At 40.7% G+C, this 26,680-nt stretch overlaps 1 protein-coding gene across 6 annotated transcripts; it reads right to left on the bottom strand.

Moving 5' to 3' along the window:
• Positions 1 to 1,202: 1,202 nt before the first annotated feature.
• On the bottom strand, positions 1,203 to 26,064 carry pikfyve (phosphoinositide kinase, FYVE finger containing). Of its 6 annotated transcripts, none has more exons than XM_033987242.2 (43): positions 25,932 to 26,058; positions 24,822 to 25,018; positions 23,633 to 23,800; positions 22,404 to 22,513; positions 22,143 to 22,314; positions 21,841 to 22,045; positions 21,462 to 21,488; positions 21,213 to 21,299; positions 20,986 to 21,142; positions 20,763 to 20,920; positions 20,578 to 20,689; positions 19,989 to 20,130; positions 19,734 to 19,898; positions 18,462 to 18,524; positions 18,237 to 18,366; positions 17,388 to 17,568; positions 17,071 to 17,145; positions 16,851 to 16,958; positions 16,627 to 16,767; positions 15,599 to 15,725; positions 13,377 to 14,188; positions 11,953 to 12,330; positions 11,763 to 11,866; positions 11,602 to 11,673; positions 10,802 to 10,973; positions 9,928 to 10,106; positions 9,512 to 9,625; positions 9,327 to 9,435; positions 8,781 to 8,935; positions 8,603 to 8,699; positions 7,804 to 7,861; positions 7,316 to 7,450; positions 7,117 to 7,237; positions 6,529 to 6,624; positions 6,386 to 6,466; positions 5,643 to 5,737; positions 5,509 to 5,568; positions 4,818 to 4,994; positions 4,425 to 4,528; positions 4,221 to 4,349; positions 3,877 to 4,138; positions 2,038 to 2,103; positions 1,203 to 1,339 (listed from the first exon to the last, which is right to left on the bottom strand). In XM_033987242.2, the coding sequence occupies exons 2-43, from the start codon at positions 25,003 to 25,005 to the stop codon at positions 1,224 to 1,226; spliced, it is 6,204 nt and encodes a 2,067-aa protein (XP_033843133.1). In that variant the 5' UTR covers positions 25,006 to 25,018; positions 25,932 to 26,058; the 3' UTR covers positions 1,203 to 1,223. The 6 variants fall into 6 exon arrangements, with proteins under 6 accessions (XP_033843133.1, XP_055086645.1, XP_033843134.1 ...); XM_055230670.1 differs by having other exon boundaries at positions 11,763 to 11,863; XM_033987243.2 differs by lacking the exon at positions 25,932 to 26,058 and adding an exon at positions 25,453 to 25,475.
• Positions 26,065 to 26,680: the final 616 nt, after the last annotated feature.

The following is a 26,680-nucleotide window of genomic DNA, read 5'->3' as shown; positions in this document are numbered from 1 at the left end:
ACAAGAGTCAGTTTTGTGGAATACGGGACCTTAAAAACAAAAAAAAACTTTAAAAAAAAAATCTTCCTTAAGGACCATGCACATTTTTCTATCCTGAAGCCAATGTCTTTTATTTTTACCAAATGAATTCAATACTGAGATGAGTTAGAACATGCAGATTACTGTTGGTTTTGTACATTGAGAGAGTGGTTTATAAGGTACTTAAATGCAAACGCGTACTTGTTTTTTGTATATAGCCTTGATCTGAATCTTTGGATTAAAAAAACAAAACAAAAAAAAAAAGAATCACTGAAGACTCGGCACCACGTGGACGGCTCCTGTTCACCGCCAGTGTGGAGATGCCCTCGAAAAGCACACACTGTTTTAAAAGCACAGTTTCCTCCTGCCTCTTTCTCCCCAAACTGAACGACTTCTCCCAGAATGCACCAGTCCTGACAATCGCTGTCGTCTCTGATTGTCAAACCAGTTCCTGATGCAGTAAAACGCTGAAGGCTCTTTGTCAGCTACACTTGTTTTTATATAAATTGTACCATTTCAAAACTTCCATGTGTGTTTGTGTGTTTGGATCCATTTTATATAGAACTGATCTGTTATAATGATGTTTCCTCTTCAAAAACAGACCTGGAGTTTTGTTTCATTCACACACGCTCAAACTACCACTTCATGACATCACAAGGTGGAACACAGCATTTTGAGCTTTGCAGATGTAACAGACTAATAAAAAAAAAGGTTATTTAAATGTGTGAATGAAACAAAACACAACTCCAGGTCTGTTTTTGAAGAAGGACCAGCGATAAAACACGACTGCTGCACGAGTCCATTTTGTGTAATACGGAACCTTTTAAGTTTAAAAACAAAAATCAGAACGATATTCCTGTAGTGGTGTTAATGTTTTAATAGTTCGCGTAATACATAGACTCTGGATATTTACATAACATAATTACACATAAGTTCGAGGACCACAGAACAGGTGGTGTCAGTGCTTTTCCCGCTTTGGTCCTCTGGAAAAGCAGGACACGGGGCACAGCTAAAAACAATTATTAAGTTTGTAACACTGTCTTAGATTAATTTTAAAACTAGTCCAAATCGTCCCATTGCAGCTGGAATGTGTCTGCCTTTGGTCAAGTATAAGAAGAATCCAGTGTGTTGTTCTCAGACTTGTTCACTGCATAGAACGGCTAATGGGAGTCTGTTTTCGTTCGTATCGTATTGCACTTAGAGGCTCAGCAGTTTATCCCCAGGCCTGTCCAGTGGTCCGGTACCATCAGGAAGTACTTGTCCATGGCCTCGCAAAACCTCGCTCGATACAGCTCCGGGGAGACGACTGTGGGCATCTTTCCTGCAGACACAATGAAAGCTCAAAGTTGTATTTTTGTCTATATTTAAACACAGGGAGAGCGATACGAGCCGCTGTACGCTTAATCTGTTAATCTGTGTCATTAGATCTACATCCACTTTATTTATAGAGCACATTTTATAAACGGGGACTTTCCCAAAGTGCTGCACACGATCAGGGTTCCCACACTCGGCTTGAAATCATCTTCCAAAACTTTTCCAGGATATTTTTAGTAAGGGTAATCCGTTTGTAGAAGCAGTGATTACATATTTTTGATTGTTTTTTTTTCTTTTTTTCTACATACCGTTTTTATAATAAATGTGAGGTCTAAGCCCAAATCTGTACCTGAAGTCCACAATTATTACAAATTAATCCTACACCCAGGAAAAACACACTATATCCTGTTATGTACAAGACCAAAACTTTTCTGGGGAAACTCAAATTAGACAGAACACGTGAACCTGATCATATGGACTTAGAATAAACAAAGTGTCGACGCCTCATTCTCCACATGTGAATGGAACTTAACACCTGAATGTGACACTAAGGTCCTGCCAACCTGGTAAGATAAAATATGGGGGAAGGAGGGATTTGTCCTTTATTCCCTAATTTTCCATGTCTAGAAATCAGACCAATTTTCCAGGTTTTCCAGAATTTCCGAGACCTGTGGGAACCCTGATAATTGATTTAAAAAAACAAACCTTGACCTCCCATGGATTTCACCACCATTTCCAGTCTCTTATCCCATGTAAATGTGCGAATATAATCTGAAAAATAACCCATAGTTATTACATCAGGATACACACACGTTAAAAACACGTTAAAAACACATTAGAATACATTTGTTTTTTCTGGGTATTGAGCATTAAACTAACCATTATCTTACATTTTGTTCACTGTAAACCACAACATTGACCCGGAGTTTGAATTTTTTAAATAATCGCAAGTATGTCCAGCAGGGGGCGGAGTGGGAGGATGGGTGAGTATAAAAAGCCTTGAACGCATAACAATGACGACTCAAACAAACATGAATCAAAGAAAATATAAATATGAGGGAGTCCACATCATTCACACAGGGTTGGGCCCAGCACAGAGTAAACTGTGATTTCTCTTTGGTCAAGTATACATCTATAGAGATGCACCGATACTGAAACATTTGCTGGGTCAGGTATCGTTTCCTTAATATCGGTTCAGTAGATATCCTGATTGGGCCTTTAATTGGATGTATTAAAACTATTTTCAGGCTGATTTCAGCCTAGAACTTACAATGTTTGAACTTTAATCCATCCAAGGCTGTTTAGTTTGATGTGACTGAAATATAAATATATAAACAAATAGTGGTGAAAGGTAACGAAGTACAAGCAGTAAAGTACTGTAATAAAGAAGGATTTTTAGGTATCTATACTTTACTTTAGTACATCTTATTGTGGATACTTTTTACTTTTACTTCAGTACGTTTGAGAGCAGTATCTGTACTTTCTACTCCACTATATTTTTAAACAGGACTGAAAAGTAAAAAGTACTTTTCATATGATTTGAGGGTTATTTTTATCATGTTCGTGGAAACATCCTGACTAAATTTTTCAAGTTCAAGCTGCAGCTTTGAGCAAAACAAAAATAAACTAAATTCATCAGAAAAATTAATTGCTTTGTATTGTCACTGTGACCAAAATATGTCTCATTTTTAATCAACATATAAGAGTTTAAACACTAGCGAGAAATACTTTTACTTTTTAACTCTAAAAGTACATTTTTAAACAGGTACTTAACTATTTTTACTTTAGTAGATTTTTTCATATACTTTTTCCTTGAGTAATTTTTTACCTCCATCTAATTTTACTTGAGTAACAAAATTGAGTACTTCACCACTGCTTGCATAAATTATTACACATATACACACACATATACACACACATATACACACACATATACACACACATATACACACACATATACACACACATATACACACACATATACACACACATATACACACACATATACACACACATATACAGGGAGGTTTACTGAGGACTTGATGAACCCAGAGCCCAACTACAGAGCACACTCTCACAGCCCAAACGCATTTAAGATTGCAGCAAAGAGATTTACATTTCCTTTGTTTTGTGAGGCATATGTTGGAAAAAAATAAGGGTGTTGTTCCCAGCAATCAGTTTCTGCAATGGAAGAGGGGAAACGGGTCGGGTAAAGGCATGAAGACCCCAGCAGGAAGGCACAACAGTTGAAGTGAAATTCATTTGGAAACCGAACCATGGCTGAAGGGATGATGCATTTCTCTGCCAACAAGCGACTTATTACTGGCCTATTGGTCAACTTGCTCTCTTCAATCTGCATAGTCTTCATCAACAAGTGGACATATGTTCATTATGGCTTCCCTAACACTGTGTTTTAAGGAAATAAAATCAATTTTCCATCCCTACACTGGTATCTGTTAATATCTAATAAAAAGGTGAATAATTTCTATGCATCAATGTCAAATTTTACTCAAATCCTCCATTTTGATGTTCATTTTAAATTACCTATGATCCCAACAACCAGCTGGTCTGTGGCATCGTCGCGTCCCACCAGGAGGGAGTAGTCGATGATCAGGTGACTGGACAGGAAGTAGGCGTCGCTGAGGATAGCGGCTCGCAGGATGGACTTGCAGTGGGAGCGGATGTAGAGCGGATTATCGTGGATCAGCTTCAGCAGGTTCTCGTCCAACAAAACGACCTCGCAGCTCTCCTTCCCCGAGTCGGTCTTCACGTTACGGTTCCTCAGCGAGCCTTTGAGGTCGAACACCTGAGGAAAGAGCAACAGATACACTTTTTATGCACAGTTTTTATGATTTGAGTTTAAATTGTATTTTAGTTTTTTTTTTTACCTGAGCCATCTTCCGCCCATAAAACAGGTTTTCAATCACTAATAGGTCCAGTTTCTTCTCCGTGTTGTTCTGGGAGTTTTTATAACCAATTCGATAAACGCCCAGAATCTTTGCGAGAGCTGTCGGTCGCTGTTGGACATAATAATATCTGTTCATTATCAAATACATCTTTAAAACACCACATTTAATTATAATTTCTACAACCTTTTGCTGCGTAGCTCCGGTGATGTAGGTGAAGTAATGAGGAGCAAAATCCAGAAAAGACTGAACTTCTAGTCTGGGCATTTGCTTCAAGATGAATCGCTCATCTATAAAAATAACAAAAATATTAAAAACATTTAGGACATTCAATCCTATAGCTCCCCCAAAGATTTTGTCCCACTTTCACAGCTCATCCAATTGATAAGCACATTTAAAACAGCAAAGCAAACATGGCAGAGGGGTGGACGGTACTTTCCATTGTTAAAAAAAACCTCTAAATTTACTTAAATGAGCCCCCCACCCCTTAGCTCCTCCAACCAAAAACATCCGGTGCCGCCCCTGGTAGATAATACAACATCCATCAGTGTAATGTTTGTATAGTTGCAGTTATTTCACCTTCTGTGGCATAAAACACCGCCCCTGATTTCCCGCCGCGGGCCTGCCAGTTCACACAGTGCGAGAGAGAACGCACAAAATCCTCCTCGGAGCTCTCCATGATGACGTCTCGCATCTTGTGGAATTCTTCGGCGTAATATATCCGGCAGTAAAACTTGGCATTGGCATCAGAAAATTCTAGAAAACAAGAATTATGGATTATAACCAGTGGTGGACGTAGTTTTGTTACAGATGCCGGAGCAAAAAAAAAAAAACCCTCAAGTATCACGCAAAAAAAAATCTATTTATTAAAAATGTACTTTTTACTCTTTAAGTACAAGTATTTCACGAATATTTTCAGATCAAATGTAGAGATTTTGATAAATAGTCTTACACATCATCTATCTCCCATTTATAACTCCATCCTCAGACCTAAATATAATATAAACAAGGAAAACAATAGTGCTAGCCAGTATGCTAATAGCCAGTATGCTAATAGCCAGAATTCTGTTCAATAGTTTTTTAAAATTTGTATATTTTTGTTTGCCCAAACTACAAACGTGTTAAAAATAAACCCTCAGCCTCTTCAGCAAGTCTCACACAATAAAAAAAATACTTCTTTACTTTGTTCCATTACTGATTATAACTCGTTTCAAATCAAGGTAAATCCTGTAAAGTTACAGTATAAATGTAATGATTCTAAAACACTTACGTAGCTCGATATGAGGATTTGTGCTTTGTTTCTTCTGTTTGTCTGACAGATCTGCGTCTTCTGCTCAAAACAATGTATATTATTGTGATATTTTAACAAACACGAATTTTGTTGATGAGATTTTGGGGACTCACTGAGCGGATCTGCGTCGATGCTGCTGCGACTCTGCTGGGATGAGGCAGAGTCATTGGGCCTTGCCGGGCTGCTCTTTGCCTTCTCTCCGGCGCTACTGAAAATTAAATATAAAGACTGCCTGAAGCCCGTCACACAGTACACGATTTTTCAGTCTTAAACGATTATTTTTAAACGTGCGACAACAAACGCAGACCACAGACATGAGGAGAATCGCACGAGCATAAAGACGGCAGCGAAGGGACCACACACCACAAGCTAGAAGTTGTGAGTGCACCTCCGTCAGCTGTTTCCAGTTTACAGTAAAATGACTCAATCTGAGACTCTAAATGTTAAAAAGATCAGAGCAATGCACTTCTACTTCAGATACAAGTCAAAACTGTGCTATTATTATTAGTGAAATGAGGTGCAGTAGTTCAGATAAATGTTTTTAACGCACAGAAGGCTGGAGACAAATGAAACAGGAAGTAGAGTCATGTTTACAGTAGCAGCAACTTCACCGCGTGTGGAATATTGAATTAATATTGAAAACTTGCTAAAAATAAAAAATCATGTTTGTCCCACCGAACTGGCTGATTGTGATTTTTCTGTTCAACTTTTTTTTTTTTTCTCATAATGAAATCCTTTTATTGATAATTCCATATATAGTTCTAATTTAACAAGCATAAAACACAGACTTTTTTGAGGCATTTAACCCAAAAAGTTGTCAAATGTATGGTTTTGTACATTGAAAGTGTGTACGTACCTGTTGGACTGTAAAGATTCGTCTCCGCCTGTGCTAAACGTCTTCGATAGGTCGTCCAGTGCAGTTTTATATTCCTTACAGCTGGAGACATTACGTAGCATTAGCGACAAGGTACATAAATAAACAATAAAGGCCTCATTTACCTCAGAGCAAAGGCTATAATTGAACTGGGCTCTTTCTCACACACGGCGATGGGAACCCGCTCATGTTCGTACATCAGGTAGTGTTTGTCTGGTTCACTGAAAATACAAAGAACGAAGTGAAATCATGATTTTGTTCAGGTTCAAGTGTAAATCAGTACAAAGTTGATGCGCATGCTAATTATGTATTAATATCATAGACTGTATATATAAATGGACATGGCTAACACGCTAGTCACAGCTTCCGGCTCCATCGACTTATATTTACTTTCTATAGAAAAATCATGGCAATTTTGGTCTTGTGTTCGTATTAACCTGCTCTACATGATTCTGTTTTTTTATTTTGCTATTGCATCTGTAAATCAAGATATGAATATTAGTAACAGACAAATCGAGGTCCGTTAGCTTCAACAGCCTCACTCCGGATTAGCTCTTTGGTTGCTATGATACTCCAAATTAGCCGCTATAACTGCTCTGGCCTCGATGAGATTCATTTGACCAGAGCTGAACGCTGTGGGTGACGTCGCACTCACTCAGTCAACTTCTTTATACAGTCTATGATTGATACTTAAATAAAAGAGGTTTACGTACAATGGAACTGGAATGGGGTTGTAGCTGTTGCCGGGGAGGAAGTTTGCCAAAATGGCTTTCATAGTGGATTTTTCTTTGACTTGGCTGTCACCGGAGCCGAGCAGGTGTCCGTCAAACACATCTGAACAACATAAATAAAACAAGTGAATATTAGCAAAACACAAACACACACACAGAGAAGATGGGTTCGTATCGGTACCTTCAGGGATGCTAACAGAGTCCGGCTCTGTGAAAGAAGCAGCGGGTGTGACCGGTTCGGCACTGGGATCTCCAGGAGAGGGCAGCACTGAGGAGGAGGAGGAGTTAGAGGGCATCGGGGTCAGATAACGGTCCTCTGGAAAGATAATATCAGTCAGTCTTTATAATAAATAACAGCGATATGGAAGAAAAGTACTGAATATATGAAAAAGATCATGGAAAAAAAAAAATCCAACGTTTACTTTTGCCATATCCAAACAATATTATTATTAATCCAATTTAATTTTCAGTTCTATTTGTTTTTGTAAAGCCCAAAATCATAGCAGCAATCGCTTCTTTGAGTTTAACAAGATCATTGATTTAACCAACAGAAAGTTAGAAAATTAACAGTGAAACATTCATAGAAAAGAGGACAGGGGGCGCTCTGGGACAGTTCTCCATTTGCTTTAATTAAAAAAATCCAATTTCAACTTATTTGTCAATACTTACCCTTGTCCCCGTTTTGTACCACAGGGGATGGGTTTCGAGGAGAGGAGTCCACAGCACCCTAAAAAATACATTAAACAAAACGTAAGTCTGACCACAGCGATAGTCAAGTATGTTATAAGTAAAAAAAATTAATGTGAACAGCGTATTTTCCGGAGTATAAGTCACACTTTTTTTCATAGTTTGGACGGGGGTGCGACTTATACTCAGATGTGACTTGCATGTGAAATTATTAAAATAAATACATGTACAATTTAAAAATGACGATGGTCAACTGAAGGAACTAACCAATACACTATATATGTAAACGGACATAGCTAACGTGCTAGCCGCCACGTTCCAAATAGAAAGTGAACATGTGCGCGCTTCGGGCTTCATCGACTTTGGCTCCAATTCGCTTTCTATGTAAAAAACTGTCTTCTCTCTGTAACTGCTGCTGTCAGACTCGTCATTTTGGTCTTAAATGTTTGTATTAACTCGCTCTACATGATCCTGGGGTTTTTATTTCACTATTGTGTCTGTAAATCAAGATATGAACATTAATAACAGGCAAGTCAAGCGCCTTCTTTCCCATATTTCGCACCCGCTAGCGTTAGCAACAGGTTTGATTGACAGCGTTGCTAAGCGTCCGCTCCCTGCTACTCCGGTGGTGCAGGCGGGAAGGGGCGTTACCTTCAACAGCCTCGCTCTGGATTGGCTCTTTGGTTGCTATGATACTCGTGGTCGGAATTCCAAATATGGACCTTGACTCCAAATTGGCTGCTACACTCACTCCATAGACTGTATAAAGACGTGGACTAACCTTATTGTCGTCCGCTGTGGTCTGCCTGTGTCGGCCTGGACTTGGAGGGACAGATAAACGTTTTCTGCCTTTCTCCTGCTGAAACAAATCCTGAAGCCTGACAAGATGTTTACAGATTAGTGACAAACAGAAATAGCAGATATATATAAAACACATTAGAGCTCTGATCAGGGCTCACTTGCTGTTCCAGGACTGCAACATCTCACACAGACTCTGCTTCTTCATCACCAGAGACTCCAAGATGGACTGGAGCTGCTGAGGCGTGTCCGCCCCACACACCTGCATACGAGCTTGGAGCTTTTCAATCCAGGTTCTTAGCTCCGCCTCCTCCATCTATAAAGAAGAATAACATTTAAAATTATACTAAAAACACACCTGTATACACGTCCGGTCAAAAGTTTGGACACACCCTTTTGTTCAGGAGTAAACAACTTGAGGAACACCGCTCTGTGGCTGTGTCCGAATGTCCTGCCTTTTCAAGATGCATTGTGGGAAATTTTGAGTGCACTACTTTTTCACCAACTGAGCATAGACCCTGAACATCACTAAAAATGCTAAACTCATCCTATAACTCCGCGATGTGTGTTAAAACTGCTGGTTGTTTAAGGCTTACTTAAATGTTTGCTTTTACGTTTTCGTCCTTATTTTATTTTTTGTGTTGTTAAAAATCATAAAAAGGTATATACATTACATTGATGCGATCTGACTTTGTCCCATAACTTACGTCTTTCTGCGCAAACAGGTCCTCCATTTTCTCCTCCCGTGTTTTACTGAACGTGTCGGTCTTGAGGGACGTGAGCCTGTCGTCGATGGCCAAGTAAACCTGACTGATCCTGAGACAAATGTGGAGAATGAGCAAATGCAAAGGAAACAAAATCATGCAACCTGCTGGTCTTGCTTTGAACATACTTTAGAGAGAAGTCCTTAAGGTCCTGCTGGAGGCTGGTTTTGGAAGGCCCTTGGTTCCGGATGAAAATCTTAGGACGAGGAAGGCAAATTTCCAATAATCGTACAGAGGTGTAACTGTAAGATGAATAAAAATGTTTATTACCATTTCTTAAAACTGAAATTCAAGGTCCTATTTTACACAAAGGTGACTCTTGTGAGCGTTAATCCATGTTCTAACACCGTTACCTCCTCAAAAACAGACCTGGAGTTGTGTTTTGGTTCATTCACACATGTTTGAGTAACACTTTGTTTTGTTTGTGTATTAAAACATGTGTGAATGAAACAAAACACAACTCCAGTTCTGTTTGTGATGAGGAAACAACATCAGAACATGGCTCATAATATACTGTACTACGGGCCCTTTAAATATCACAGACCTGAATGAAGCCACCATCTGATTGTATGAGAAGTACTGGTGATAATCTTTATGAATAGAGTGTCCACAGGGCTCTGCATTGGCCCTCCTTGTGTACTGGTGCCCATAGAAACGCAGCTCCAAGTATTTAGTAAACGACATAGACCATGAGTCATTGGACAGAGGCACCACAGGAGTGACCTAGACACAAGAATAAGACCATTTCAGTTTCAATATAACTGAAGTAAAATATGCACTTTTATTGTCTGGAAAATCTCTATATTTTGAGACAGAGACATATCAGTCTGTTCCCCACATCCTCCGTTGCGTCCATAGACTGTATATATAAATGGACATGGCTAACCCACGTTACAAATATGAAGTGATCATGGGCAGCTCCGGCAGCTCTGGCTCACCTTCTTTCCCCAAAGTTGCTCCCGTTAGTGTTAGCAACAGGTTTGACTGACATGCTTGCTCCCTGCTAAACCAGCAGTACAGAGGGGAAGGGGCGTTACCTTCAACAGCCTCGATCTGGATTGGCTCTTTGGTTGCTATGATACATGAAGTTAAAGTTCCAAATATGAAACTGGGCTCCAAACGTCACACTCATGTCCACTTTTTTATACAGTCTATGGTTGCGTCTCAAGCGCGGTCAAACGTGATCGTCCAATCAGGTTTGTTTTTTCAGTGAGACATCAGCTCATTGGTCACCTATGATTTACAAATAAAATAAAAATCCCCTCAGATTAGCAGAGTTTAGTGCTTCAATCAGAAATCCATGTTTTTCAGACCCTTCCTTTATTATTTTCAATCGGGGGCGGACCATCCTGTCCCTAACCCACCTGTCAATCACACCCACTTGAAAACAGGGAGATTTATTTACTTTTAATACTCACTTGTTTGCAAATACGACACCAGGAGTAGTTCAGTATGGTGTGTTGGTATCCAGGTACAGGAGAGTCCAGCTCCTTTAGCACAATCTGCACACAACCGCTCCCATGCACAAATCGACGAACATGATGCACCATGGGAGTTTCACAGTACATGCTCGGGCACTGGTAGGAAGGCCTGAAAAGAAGAATACGTTTTTAACATTTTATTTATTTATTTTTTTTACATGCAACGCAAGCTGTTGAACACGCTGATATACAATTTATTACAACAGAAGACCACAAATGTTTCAACTCAATAATAAAAAATCTGCATGAGTGTTACACCCACAGCGTTCAAGCTCCAACCAAATTAAGCTCATTGAGGCTAGAGCAGTTATAGAGGCCAATTTGGAGTCGAGTTCCACATTTGGAAATCTGACCACGAGTATCATAGCAAACAAAGAGCCAATCCAGAGCGAGGTTGTTGAAGGTTAACGCCCCTTTCCTCCTGTACAGCTGGTTTAGCAGTGAGGAGGCAATTAGCGCTGCTGTCAATCAAACCTTGCTAACGTTAGTGGGAGCGACCTCGGAGAAAGAAGGCGCCTGATTTGTCTGTTGTTAATGTTCATATTTTGATTTACAGACACAATAGTGAAATAAAAACAGCAGTTAGGGAGAGAGGGGGTTGCAGTTTTCTAATGTAAAGTGAAATGGAGCCGGACTTGAATGAGCCGGAAGTGCGCCCATGATCACTTCCTGTTTAGAACGTGGCGGCTAGCAGGTTATGGGATGAAGTACTGATAAATAAATAAAAATGTTCTCACCTAAAACAATACCGCTCTAAAAAGACACCAAGAGAAAGATCATTCTTCCCATAAAACTCCATTGTGACGATCCTGGTAACAAAAACAAAACAAACAAAACTATTAAAATGTAAATCACCTTTTAGCACATCTCAGTCGTATTTAAAGAGATGAAACTTTACCAGGGGCTGACGCAGGGGTTGGGGGCATTATTGGATTGGGCCGATGAGCTGCTGAAGAGGACGCAGAGTCTCTGATGGTTGGCAGGGTTCAGACAGTCCAGCTGCTAATGGGAAATCATTATGTAAAAGGTATATTAGCAAAAACAAAACACATGTAGCTGCCTTTGAATGAACACACAGTAAAACCTACCTTCGGAGCCCAGCTTATGTCGCTGGGTTTGGGTGGCTTCTCCTCTTCACTGTCTGCTTTAACCGGACATTTGGCGTCAGGTTTGCTGTGCCCGTTAACAGAAGGAGCGGCGAATTGGTCTGCGTTGTCCCTCTGTCGGATGCGCCCGCCCTTCGCCCTGTAGTCCGCCAGCATCTTGGCCAGGTCCTGACTGGTGCTCAGCTGCTCTGTGATGCGAGCGCCCGTCAGACTGTGGCTGGGCAGGATGTCCATGGGTTTGACTGAAGCGGAGCCGTTGCTATGGACTCCGGACGATGGAGACGCCTCTTTGAGGAGTTGTCTCTTTCTACGACTGTCCAGCTCCTTTAGGTCCTTGTTGAGGAGCGGGGAGAGGTAAACCTGGAGCAAGACGGATGCAAGAAGTTTATTACTTTCAAAATATTGTATATACAAAAAAAACACATTTCAAAATATATTTATGGATGGCTAATGTGTCAATATAAAGATACCACACACTATCTGTTCTAGTGAATGGCCCATCATAAGCTTGTCTACATAGAAATGTAATTTGCCAGAAATGTTCCAGAGTATGGCATTAAACCAACTTACTGGTCAAATACATGGAGAGTGGACCCTCCTCAGAGTAAGAATGCAGAGTGCTTTTTGAGCAAGACAAACATAACTGAATAAATGCAAGACAGATCAGTGGTGGAAGAAGGACTCAATGTTATTACTGAAATAAAAGTAAAAACAAACAAAAAAACAGTCAAGTAGATTTTAAGATCTAATAAAGCTTCAAAATTTACTTTTGAAAGATTTGAGCGATCGTTTTTCTGTTTTTATTTGTATATTTTTGTTTTGTTCAAATTATGAAGGTGTTAAAAATAAACCCTCAGCCTTTTCAGCAGGTCTCATGCAATAATAAAAACACAAAAAAATGTAGTGTACAGATACTGCTCTCAAATCTGAAAAACAAAAACCTGTCCTTACTCTGAGTGGGCTTGCATTTCCATAAACCCGACTTAATTGGCCTGGCAGAGGGCTGCCTCCAGCTTGTTTCCATGGAAATATTGTTCCTTTGCCTATAATATTCCACAGTATAACATACAACTTATCTACCGCCATGGAGAATGTTCTGAAGCATGGCTTTAACTTTTTATTTCCATGGAATCAAGCAGGTGACATGCCACCTCCAGAAAATGGTATACAGTACCTTTAAGTATAGTATTTTATTACTTTTACTTGGTTAAATTCCACCACTGAGATAGATGTTTAATGCCATACTGTGGAACACTCCAGGTGCAGCAATAAAATCTCCATGGAGACAATCAGATGGCAGACACCCCCCACCAAAAAGGTTACATTGTGCATCTTTAAATAAGTTTGTGGGTTTGTTTTCAATGGCATAAAAATATAAATTGTTGCTTTAGAAGTTTACCAAGTACCTGCTCAGGAAAGTAGTCCCGGCTCGGGCAGTGCATACCAGGAGGGGTCAGGAGAAACGGCTCTTTGAAGGAGATGAAGGGTGAGATGCAGAGAATGATGTCCTTCAGCTCCTGTTTGAACGTCGCGGTGATGGTTTTCAGACGGTCATCGGACGAGGTCACTTGCTCCGTCACAAACAGCCCCGTATCGTCCTGCAGCGGGTCTCGGAACAGTTTGGGAGTTGAAGTCTCTGAAGCGTCGCCGTCGTCCAGCGCTCCCCTTTCCTCCTCCACCATCTCACCTTCAGAGCCTCTGATCAAAGTGTCCGAACCCATGTCGTGGTCTTCTTCCAGGAGAAAAGGAGGAGACACAAGTAAAGGAGGAGCAGGCGGACTGGAAAATGGAGAGGAAGTCCTGGTGTCGGTGTTTTCTGATACGGACACAACGGTTAAACAGGGTGAGTTTGTATTCAACTTGTCTACGCCGTGCTCCACCTCTCCTACCGCCACCGCCTCCTCTATCTGTCCATCAGCAGATTCCTGACATCCACCAGTTTTTCCATTTTCTTGCTGCGTCCCTTCTTTCCCCTCCTCCTCCACAATGGATCCCTCGAGCAGACAGGGGAAGGACGTGCTCGGAGCGACGTTCGGAGGCATGGCAAACTCATCCATGAGGAATGAGATCTCGAGCTGCGAGTGGTACGCCACGCACACCATGAACATGATGATCTCCTTCACCCGGGACAGCTCGTACTCTGGCGCCCCCCGGAGTTTGATGGAGCATCCCAGGTGAGCGGCGCAACCCTCGAAAAACATCAGGGTCTTTACCTCATCTGTAGCAGGGAAACAAAGGGCAGTGCTATAAATGTGTAATGGGGTTCAGCTCCACAAAACCAGAACAAAACCACTTCCTATTTGGAACGCGGCAGCTAGCAGGTTAGCTATGTCCATTTATACGAGCGTCATTCAATAAATAAGGTGAATTTTTCAGTATAAGGACTTTTAATACAGTTGGAAGCTTACCTTTTTTTTTTCTTTTTTACTTGTTTTCCACATGGATTTAATTTCTTTTGCAGATTAAAAAAAAACTTTGAGAGTTTTGGCGATTAACATAGATGGCCAACCAAGAAGCTCCAGGATTGAACAGCGGTCAGTTATCAAGTGTTTGGTTGCTGAAGGTGCAAACCCGTTGAAATTCATAGAATGTCAACTGTGTCTGGTTCGATCACCTCAAGAGACCTCACTTCTGTAGCCTCCCAGTCCTGCCTTCATCCTCAACACTGCTCCGTCCTTCTTTAAACAATTTAGCCACTTGTAGATATTTTTTTGGCTGAAACATGTGGCACCAGACACAGTTGACATTCTCCTATGAATTCTTGCTTCATCTTTGTTAATCGCCAAAACTCTCAACGTTTTTTTTAAATCTGCAAAAGAAATTAAATCCATGTGAAAAACAAGTACAAAAAAAAAAAAAGTAAGCTTCTAACTGTATTAAAAGTCCTTATACAGAAAAATTCACCTTATTTATTGAATGACCCTCGTATATACAGGGTACAATTTTGGATGGGAGTCTACCTGGATAAATGAGGGATTAACACTTGCCCCTTAGTAATAATTCATTTTCTACTCTTCCTCTACAAGTTATATTTGGACATAAATCGTAGTTTTAAATAATCACGATTTCGAATACGACCCAAACAATCGTGATTCTGGTCTGACACTTAAGCCGTCGTAAGAAGAAACACATTTTGGAAACTAATATGTTTATCCAAACTACTATTTTAAATCAGAGGTGGACAGATATATCAGGCACTTTTTAGTGGATCTGCTATCGGCCTTCGATCTCCAGCAGAGGGTGATATTTTGTTTTGCCCGACCTGCTAGTGCTGCTAAAAAAAAAGCTTTATATTAACACAAGAGATAACTGCAAAACATGAGTACAGCTCTGTTACAGATTTGTGGTAAAACAGGGCTGTGGATGAGTGTGTAGTACATTTAAACAACATCATTCGGGGAAAATCAATATCTGCCAAAAATATCGTCCGTTTATTGGCCATTGGTTTCTCGGGATTCTCAACAGTCGATATCGGCATCATCCATAAAATAACTGATATCGTCGATCGCTAATATTAATAAAGTGGGCTTTTATTTTGAAGGATGCCGATTTGAAGCTCAAGTTAAACGTGACAACATATTTCTAAGTAAACGTTTTCTCTACAGTGTCACATGATCACGCGGCTCACCGTTGGGCAGAGTAAACGGCTGCATGTAAAACTTGTGGCAGGTTCCAAGTCGAGGTTTGGTGAGGAGCTGGTCCATGGACAGCACCAGATCGCCCTGGGTCATCCGGCTCACCCGCTCCAAGACTTGCTGTAAAGACATTATATGGAACATTACACTGCAGAAATCTGCTTAAACGACTAAGTTATGGAGGGGAGACACTACAGACATCACCCTTTTTTTTGTTTGATGATCAGTTTGGTCTCTCAGCAGCACGTTTTCATGTGGCAACAACTAAATTACCCACTCTGCACTGAAATATGTTTTAATATTTAATTTTATGAACCTGCCTCCATAAATCTGTCAACTGGACAAAAGGTTTTGGCTGCTCATCTAAGCCAAGACGAGAACAGTTTGGCACAAAATTTTATGTAAGTTCACAGCAACAAGCGTTACAGATCAGATCTATAGAGTTTAAAGAACCTTCCTCTAAAAAAAGTGACATGGTAGACCTTTAAAGGGCTCGTATTACACTGTTTTCTGATCTAATGTTGTTTCCTCATCACAAACAGACCTGGAGTTGTGTTTTGCTCATTTTCACATGTTTAACACACAAACCCCGCAGATTTAGGCTGAGTTCTTCACTCAAACAGAAAACACTCTGTTCCACCTTGTGATGTCATCAAGTGGTGATACAGGAAGTGCTCCGCTGTGTTTTTAAAAACTCCATACAGTTTCACTTGAGTCATTTGGATATTTATATTTCAGCCCCGGACTGTCCAATCTCTACTAAACTAAAAGGTAAAAAAAGGATTTGTTAACTTGAAAACTACCACTTCATGACATCACAAGGTGGAACAGAGCGTTTTGAGGTTTGGAGATGTACAGACTAATAATAAAGTGGTACTCAGACACATGTGAATGAAACAAAACACAACTCCAGGTCTGTTTTTGGGGAGGTAACAGCATTAGAACATGGATTAAAGCTACAAGAGTCAGTTTTGTGTGATACAGGAGCTTTAAACTACACTTTAAAACCACATGTACTCACTGCTTTGACGTTTATAACCACAGTGATCCCATGTTCCAGCAGCATGTCCTGAGCTATCCGCGACACCGTCTTCTCCACCAGCACCAGGTTTGGACGCACGTCGGCGATCCGCTGCACATAGTTCTTCAGGAATTCTTTCTCCTTCAAACGGGAATATCAGGAGCGGCTGTTGTAATGTGGGCGTATACAGAAATACAGAGGTGTGCGAGTGAGATGGGCTTTACCTGTAGCACTATGGGTTCAATGCAGGTGAACTTGGTCTCCTCCCTGTACAGATACTCTATGGAGCATTTTAGGAGCAGGATTTTGGGATTCTTGATGTACGGGTTCATCTGGTGGAAGTAAATGAGGTTAAACACATTGGAGGCATGTTGTTATCTTCGTGTTCATCTAAAATTAAATTGACCCAAATTGGTTTGTTGAGACAGAAGAATCTTTGTTTACCTTTTTATGAGCGATGTTCTTGGTGCACACAAAACCATTCACCATCGTAGAGTCAAATTTTCGTCCTCCAGGAATCTAAGTCACAGATAAAGAAACGTTTTGTACCTAAAATAAACTGGGCCTTAATTATAATTTAATCAACATATTTATGTCACATGAAATTATTTTCAAAACCCATACTAGCTTAACTTAATACTAAACAGGATATCTTGTGGATGTTTTATTGTACTTTTCCTATGTATTTATCAAGAATTACTTTGGTTCAGCTGAAGTTGTTTTAAATGTGATGAATTAACTTCACACAAACGGAGTCAAACCTTTTTGATGTGAACAAACTGGCGGATGTCCATGTCGTCGTCACAGTTGCGGACGTCAGGGCGGACAGTCTGAACGACCTGCCGCACCACGGGGACAATGATGTCACGCCATGACAGGGACAGGGACTCACTGTACAGCAGCTGCTGCAACAGCGCCATCATGTGGCTATGGTTGGCTGAACTGAAGAGAAATGAGGAAAAATATTCATGTGTCACAGAGTTTCATTTTGTGTTTGTAATATTGTTTGATAAACGCTAACTTCTAACCATAGACTGTATATACAAATGGACATATTTAACCTGCTAGCTGCCGCATTACAAATAGGAAGTGAATATGGCTCTGGCTCCAATTCACTTTACATTGAAAAACTGTCACCTCTCTCTTGAACTGCTGCAGTGAGCCTCGTCATTTTGGTCTTTAAATGTTCGTATTAACCCACTTTACATGATCCTGCAGTTTTTATTTTGCCATTTTGTCCATAAATCAAGATATGAACATTAATAACAGACAAATCCGGTGCCTTCTTTCCCTGAGGTCGCTCCTGCTACCGTTAGCAACAGGTTTAATTGACAGTGTTGCTAAACCAGCAGTGAAGACGGGAAGGAGCGTTACCTTCAACAGCCTCGCTCTGGATTGGCTCTTTGGTTGCTATGATAATCGCGGTCGGAATTTCAAATAAAGAACTCCAAATTGTCCCCTATACCTGCTCTGGCCTCAATGAGCTTCATTTGGAGCTGAACACTGTGGGTGACGTCACACTCACTTAGTCCACTTATTTATACAGTCTATGGTTTTAACATTATTTTAAAAATGTGTTTCTCATCACAAAGGGCCATCTCTTGACTCACAGAAGTGTCTCCATGGCTTTTTTCTCTCCATTCTCTTCTCTGAGTTGATCCAGTGAACTGTGGTGCCAGCCCAGAGGAGTAAACAGCATTTCTTTAGCTTTTTCCTCCACACGTCGATTGAACAGAGATTCTAAAAAATGATTCAAATTAATTAAGACATTTTTAAATCACATTAGCTCCTGTGTTTTAACATTAGTTCTGGGTCGAGTGACATCCCCGTTATACCTTGAATGAAGGCATCACTTATGACGATGTTCTGTCCTCCGTCCTCAGAAACAAGAAATTCAGCTGCAAATCAGAGACAAGAGACGCCATTTTGTTTCATCAAATATACACTGCCTGGTTAAAAAAAGTCACCACGAAAAAAAAAAGGTCACACACTCCAATATTTGGTTGTTCCGCCTTTAGCTTTGATTACGCCACTCATTCACTGTGGCATTGTTTCGATTTTGGTTCTGCAATGTCACAAGATTTATTTCTATCCAGTGTTGCATTAATTTTCCACCAAGATGTTGCATTGATGCTGGTTGAGTCTGACGTTGCACAAAGATTCTCAATGGGGTTAAGGTCTGGACTCTGTGGTGGACAATCCATGTGTGAAAACGTCTCATGCTCCTTTCACAATTTGAGCCTGATGAATCTGACTCAGACCTATAGGCTCGTACATATTCGTTTAGTTAAGTTTAGTTTTGGCCAGGCAGTGTAATCAGTGAGACAATACGGCTTTGAGAGAGATTTAATACAACTCAGGAGTCATGGTGAACATCAAATATTTAGAAGAGTTAAACAGTTTAACTGAGTAAAAACACAGACACACACTTCAACTAAACAACTAGACATAACTCTCCCAGGTTTGTTTTGTTATCGTTTACCGTTGACACCAAACTTATATCAGTTAATTTATATATACTTTATTTGGTTAAACTTATTAAATTCAGGTAAACATATCCATTCTTACCTGAGTCTCCACATGGTCCAGGCATGTCGGCCATTTTTAAAGCCTTGGATGTGATTGTGGGCCGGACCATGTGGAGGGAGGAACTAGTTTAAGTTTTTTTGTTTTTTTTTGTTTCAATGTTTTAGATTTATTTAAAAAAACAACTTTTGGTTAAAGGGACTTAGGCTCTCAAAAAAGAATTCCGCTGAAGTTCAAATCTACAGCACCTGTGGAGTAAATAGTATTTACGTGGGGGAGGTGCTTCCTGTTGGGAGGGTACAGTATATAAGCAGTGTGAGTTAGTCTTTAGAAGAGATTAGTGTGCTCAGGTACACTTGGGGTTTTCTTAGTTTGATCATTTCTGCTGCTTTTGTTTAAGTTGAGCACATTTCATTTTTGTAAATATGTTTTATTTTTGCCACTGCTTACCACAGTGATTTGCAAAAAATTTTGTCCCTCCTGCTTTTGACCACATTGGCCAACTTCCACACACGCACACACACAAACACACACGGACACACATATAAACACAGAGACACACACGTGATTATGTAGAATACCTTTCTGCTCACTGGAGACTGGGACGTGTGGATATTTGGCTTGTTTCTTGATGTGAAAGTTCACGTTGTTTTGTTCCATGTTGAGGTTTATGGAGGCAGCAGAGTCACTGTCCACCACTGAATGGAAACTGCTGACTGAAGTCCTCTTACTGGGACTGGCTGAATCTGGACGAAATGAGTCAATCAAACACAAAGCGCAGATAGTACACTAGGTCAGCAGATTAGATTACACTGAGAGAGAACGTGGATACATACTGGGCATGGTGTAGTCCTCTGCCAGCGGCTCCGTGTCACTATCATCAAACTTAATGTCTTTGAACCAGGACGGCTCAGACTGTCCCTCTATGGAGTTCACACTGTCACTGTCTGGAGAAGGTGTTTCCGAGAACTCTGTACTCTGCACAGACACAGCACAGTCGGCATTTTCTACTTTAAAAAAATCTATTTGTACGTTTTTTACTGATTGCTTGTGAATCAATGGAACTCTTTTGACCCATAGACTGTGTAAAGAAGTGGACTAAGTGAGTGTGACGTCACCCACAGCGTTCAGTTTCAGTCAAATGAAGCTCATCGAGGCTAGAGCGGTTATAGGGGCGAGTCTGGAGGAGAGTTTCTGACCGCGAGTATCTTAGTAACCAAAGCTGTTGAAGGGAGCGGGCACTCGGGGAAAGAAGGCGTCTGATTTGTCTGTTATAGTTTTACCCAGGGTTGATGGAGCCGGAAGTGCGCCCATGATCACTTTCTGTTTGGAACACGGCAGCTAGCAGGTTAGCTACGTCCATTCATATACACAGTCTATGTTCTGACGCCTAGATGTTTTGCTTTCAATGTGTTTTTGTCCTACCTGAAGAGGGCGATAGAGAGCATACTCGTCCCGAAACAGCTGGTCATGATGCGTGACACAGTCCAACCACCGACCGTCCACCAACGCTTGACCGATCGCTATCGCCTGAGCTCTACGGCACAAAACATCACTTGAGAACAGAGAAACGATGCAAAGTAAAAAAAAACAAGGTGTGTGAATCTCACCTGGTGGAGATGGTGCCATTTCTAAGCAGCCAGTTCACAAGCTCCTTTCCCACAATGCAGTTGGGGTAGGTCCTCAGCCAATATCTATGGTCCTGAAACTCCATGCCAGTGCTCGTGTGGCAGATTTTCTTCCACAGTTCCTTTAGCTGAGAGGAGTCCTACAAAAACATAAATATAAGAAAAAGCAAAAACAAAATCATACTTTTATCAGTTAGCGACATACCAGCAGGATCTTTCGCTCTTCCTCCTCCCGGTGGTCCATTTTGGATCCACTTTTGGAGGCGGAGATGGTGCGGTTGGGGGGCGGGCTGACGGAGCTCTCGTAAGTCGCCATAGTCCCTCCAGAGCGGTCCAGGGACAGGTTGGTCACACTTGCAGACCTGTTGAAGGGTCAAAACAGAGGCTCAGTTTGACTTGTAGTTCAGGGAAACAGAGACGGAGGCGGCTGACCTCTTCCTCGCGGGGGATTTTCTCTCTTCTTGCAGCGTGGAGAGTCTGGAGTTTAGGCCGGTGTTCTGAGGTTCCTGGTGATGCATACTGATGTGCAGAAACATGAAGCTGTTAAACCCGTGCATTTTAAAACTTACATAACACGATAAAAGAGTGAACAGCTGTAGGAGACAACAGCACTGAACGTGTTAAGCTTAAACTTAGCCAGCGAATAGGAAACAAATAGAAAAATCAAACAGCTACACTCACGTCTTTCTCATCCCAACAGGAGTTTTTCTACGCCAGGAGAGAGAAGGGAAAAATAATTTCTTTGAGCGTTGGCAGAGAATTTAAGCAAGAAGAAACAGGCAGAAGACACAAAACGCACGGTTCAATGTTTGTGTAAATTAATTGGCCGATATCACGTCAACAGGCCACAACAGCATGCTGTTTCACTGTGTGCTGGAGAGTTAAATACACTCAATTATGAATCCACACAAAACACCAAACACCAAACAAACATCACTCAAAACACTGAAAGTCAAAGCCGTAAAACATGCAAAGATAAAGGAGGCACAGCCATTGGAAAAAACACAACGGAAAACATGTTTGACTTGCAGTGGAGTTTGGTTTAGTGATGACCTCTGACCTCTGCCACGTGGAGTCTTCCTCCAGGAAGATGTTCCTGCTGGCCTTGCGCCCCCCCGCGGGAGTGCGGGGTTCACTTGGCTCCAGCACGCTGACGGAGCATGAGTCCGACAGAGCGCTGAGGTCATCTCCGATGGAGCCAGACTCGGCCGAGTGAGCGTAATTCAGGGCCAGTTTACGACAGTATGTGCAGGCGCGGAGGTCACCTGACCAAAGAAACACATTAAATACACACCTGTGTATCCCACAATTTATATTTAAATACACACCTGTGTATCCCACAATTTATATTTAAATACACACCTGTGTATCCCATGAACTTTCCAGGGATTTCCTGGTTGCAGCAGCGGCTGCAGAAGATCTGTCCACACAGACGACAGTGGTGACGGCGCCGGAACGTGGTAAACTTCTCATTACAGTCGTAACACTCCTTACACTGGCTGTCGGGCATCCAGTACTGCTTCAGATCACTGTCCTAAAAGAAACAAGAGGAGAACCGTGAGAAGGAAACTGATCATGTGAAAAATACCTGATATGATATGGAGTTAGTTTTAGCTGCATTACCTGACTCTTCCCCTCCATTATCTCTTTAAGCCTCTTCAGGGCTGTGCGGAGCTGCACCGCTGTGCGAGGGTCATGAGAGCTGAGAGAGGAGTCAGACTTCCTACTGCCGTCTACACACACACCATTACACACAAAAACACACTGTCAGACGCTGTGTTTATGTAGATGCTACTGAGGCACACTTTGGCACATTTCTCCGCTTTGTATTAACAGGGAACAAAAGATAAATACCAATGCATTGGAACTTAAAAGAAAAGTTTGCGTTCTAAACCATACAGTGAGTTCATGTTAGATTCAAACACAGCAAACACTATTTAAACTATTAGTACCTTAGTGTAAAATTAAACCAAAGACCTCAGAGTGCAGCTGTAGTAAAAGCACACACACACATGCACTCACATCAAGGTAAAGCAAACCTACAAAGGTGTCAAAACTAAAAGTTATTTAACTGTATTTAACTAAACAGTGCAGCGCCCTCACCTGGCCAATCCACTGGGACTAAAAAGACATGAGAACGGTCAACTGTCAGTAAATACACTCCCCAATCCCCAAAGTATTCACAAGTAAGTAACAAGAACAATCCATTACTATTTACACAGAAATATTAACAAAAGCAAAAATTATTCTACAACACTGTTATTATTAATACAAGTAATAATACAGATAATATTTCTGCACACAGAATATTTTGGTAGGAACAATCCTCTGTTTAGGATTCACACACAGCAGATGTACATTCTCAGTGACCTGATATTTAACTTTTTGATTATTTTGATTTGTTGTATTGTGATTTTAACGTCTTTCTTATTCTGTAAGGCACTCTGATTACTTTGTGGACCAATTACAATTAAACTTGCCCATGTCTCGCCTTAATACAGAACTGTACATGGGTTAAAGTAATAAATGTACAGACAAGACATTTTAGGAATGTAAAGATAACCGAGGACGGCTGAGGGGGTGAAATCAATGTCCCTTCAGATATTTCAAGCCTCTTCTCTCTGGAACCTATAAGTATGTTGACAAGACAGTTACGTAAATAGATGTGCATTGTATAGTCACCAATAGAAAAACATCTCTCCCAAAAATCTTAGCTTCAAAATGATGTAGAATTTACTGAAGTCTGAACTAAAGATGCATTTGGGGTTTGCCTTGTGCCTACAGCAACAAGAGCACAATTTTGGAAAAAATAGCAACATAAATATAATGAAATGAACATATTAAAATGTTACCTGAGGCAGTAGAGGTGCGTCGGAGATGGTCAGATCGCTGTTTCCGGTTGGACCTGGATCCATGGCCTGACAGGGAAGGACTGACGGACCAGCTCCTCCTCTCAGAATGAGGGGAAGGGGACGGCACATCGGCTTTTCCTGCAACAGAGGAGGGAGGGCGCCCCTCCTCTGAACAAACACACACAGATTAACATACCTGTACTGTGTGACAATACAGAACTCACCAGCACATGATGACACTATGATGCTACATTAGTTTAGTTTATTGGTTTATTTTAACAGGGACCATGTGCAAACACTTTAACTAAATCTGGTGTAAAGAATCTCTGCTTTTATGAGATTAAAGTTATTTCTATTTGCAGTCACCGGGCAGGTTACAAACAATTAAAACACAGCCAAGTATCCATCAATTTGCAATTAAGCCTGCATTCTCCAATTCTTTCATTTAAAAACATCACATCCACATTTACACATTTAAAATTACTCCATTATTATGTAAAATGACCATATAACCTCCACATGCAAATACAGATCAGTGATGACAGAGCGGACTCTGTAACTTCTTCTAGCTTTATTAGATTATTATTACAAAAAAGTCAAGTCCAATATTAAACCTTAAAAAATTAATATAAAATTCAATTGATATAAAAGCAGTGAGGGCAGAAAATAACTTTCAGAGCCCATGTATTTCTTACACTGTTTTTGTTCTTTTAACTTTTCAAACACAGTCTTTTCTTGAGGACTAGCTGCTTTGTGCGCAGACGTAAAAAATAGAATACAAGCGTAAAGACTTTAAAGGCAAACGACATGCGTGTCATGTGGCTCTGGGGTAATAGCCCTGATCCAAGCAGGCGGCCTCCATCACCTGACCACACAAGACTGTGGATAATTGGTTGGACTGCCATGGTGAAAGCAAAAGGGACACACTACAGTATTCATTTATACTCCTGAAATGACTTTGCTCTGAAGCCTACTCCACAGGCTTCAAATTTAAATAATCGAGCCAATGGAACTGACAGAAAAAACTGAACAACTCTAAATAGAATCAAGTGTCAACCTGCATTCATTGAAAAATACTGACTATGACCTTGGCCTTTTGTTATCCTCACAGTTGAGCTCCCGATCTTCAAACAGACACTTGAAAATGCATACTGTACATATTTTGTGCAGTGCTGTTGGTAATCCTGACCTTTGTTACTGAATCGAAACAAGTTGACAAAGGAGCTGTACGCGGATCTGAGGGGAGGCTCGTCCTGCTCCGGCGTCAGAGGTTTAAAGTGTGTCAGGTGTGAGGGGCTGGTGGGAGAGAGCACGGGCGGGTCTATGCTCCAGTCTGTCGACGATGAAGACGACGATTTGTCATCTGCGGCCATCTCACATTTCCTCCTGTCAAAGAAGAAAAATCATGTTGTAAATCTGCTAGAACACAGATATACGTTTTATATTGTTGTTTGCGTGTTATAGCACAGGCTGCTTTGACTGGAGAGGCTGCAAATTGTGTAACGTAGACCACAAGACAAACAGAAAGAGAAACCAGCAAACCTCTGATCTCTGAGAAACGTCTTGACTCCTACAACGTTTTGTCCAGTCCAGTTTAACATTTGCTTTTACAAAACCCCTAAGCTGCTTATTTTAGCTTTAACAAACACAAAAAGTATCCTTCCACCAGAACATAAGCAATCATAATGTTGAACTCCTATTCTTGACTTACATCTACCTCATGCTAAAGCTCTAGAATAGACATCTCAAGTTTATAAATGCAGCTAGTGTCCAAATGAATGACTTTAAAAACACAAAAGCTTAGCATGATTTCAACAGACCTGGACTGTGTCACGTGCTCTTAGATCATAATGTAAAGGAAACTGAAAAGGCAGAAGCAGCATGATGTTTGTTCAAAATCATGTGACCACAACAGGGCAGAACAGGGCAGCTGCTTCCTGTTTGACAGTCACAGCTCCATCAATAAATGAATCCAGCTCCCACATTTGAAAGCAATAAAGAATATAGCCCAAATAACACAGTACTGGCTCTTAAAAAATAAACTGTGTGTATGACAACAATAAATAAGGGATTATGCTAGCAACTGGATAAAAAAAAACGACAGAATAACTCACAAAACGGCAAAATAACTCCCAGATGTGTATTTGCTTACCTTGTTGTAAAAGCTACTGTAATAATCTAATGTCATCAACGAGAAATTGTGAAGTTAGCTTATCCGGCTAATGTTAGCACGCTAGCTAGTCAGTCTGATCTTGGAATTGCGAATGGAGTAAAACAGAGAGTAAAATGTCCAGTTTACCTGTGCACTTATGAATCCCTCATCACTCTCCAGAGCTGTCCCTGTCTGAAAACATCTGAGACTCCCAAAAAGGACCACAGACTTCCATAACACACGCCCCAGGACAGACTAATCGCACCTGAGCAGACACACGCCGCGCAAAGAAACAATAGAGTCACTGAAGGCTGGAGCGACTGGAGGAACGGCTGTGGAGGTCAACCCAAGATGGCCGCCGCAAAAAAACAGATTTCACTCATTTTATTTGGTCATTTTACTTCTATAAACAACGAAGCAGGACAAAATGATCCTAATAATCATCCTTTCACCATTTAAGTTCAGTTACACTAATTTACTGCTCCAAATGTGTCATTTTAGGTAAGGTAGCACACAGTTAAGACTACAAAATAAACGTTTATATTGTAATAAAGACATTTAGACTAACAAAACAAAACATAAGTAACACAAAACTATTGTTACCTTTGATTTCAGTCCTTGTTATTCATATATGATTTGATTAAATCTGTTTAAAAGGCCAAATTAGCCGTGTAAGTGTAGTGCACATTAGTGGCCGTATGAGGGCGCACTACAACTGCTCTATGTCTTTAATACGGTGAAACTTGTTCTTTTAAAAATCTTATTTCTTAACATAAAAATCCAAAGCAACCCTATTATATGAAAAATATGCACATATGTCTATAGATACACGATCTAAAATCAGTGGAAAGGTTAGTGAAACGTGACTTTTAGTGAAGCTCTAATCGCTTTGATTT

This window comes from Periophthalmus magnuspinnatus, chromosome 21 (assembly GCF_009829125.3).
Source record: "Periophthalmus magnuspinnatus isolate fPerMag1 chromosome 21, fPerMag1.2.pri, whole genome shotgun sequence".
NCBI classification, from domain to species: domain Eukaryota; kingdom Metazoa; phylum Chordata; class Actinopteri; order Gobiiformes; family Gobiidae; genus Periophthalmus; species Periophthalmus magnuspinnatus.
This window is presented reverse-complemented; position numbering and strand designations above follow the sequence as displayed.

What these genes read in the sequence shown, in the direction of transcription:
- pikfyve (XM_033987242.2), bottom strand. Translation starts at nt 25,005, where the DNA reads ATGGCCGCAGATGACAAATCGTCGTCTTCATCGTCGACAGACTGGAGC. An exon ending in ACCTGTTTGCGCAGAAAGAC is followed by an intron (nt 8,936 to 9,326) that starts GTAAGTTATGGG and finishes TCTTCTTTATAG; the next exon opens with ATGGAGGAGGCGGAGCTAAG. An exon ending in CCGGAGCTACGCAGCAAAAG is followed by an intron (nt 4,350 to 4,424) that starts GTTGTAGAAATT and finishes TATGTCCAACAG; the next exon opens with CGACCGACAGCTCTCGCAAA.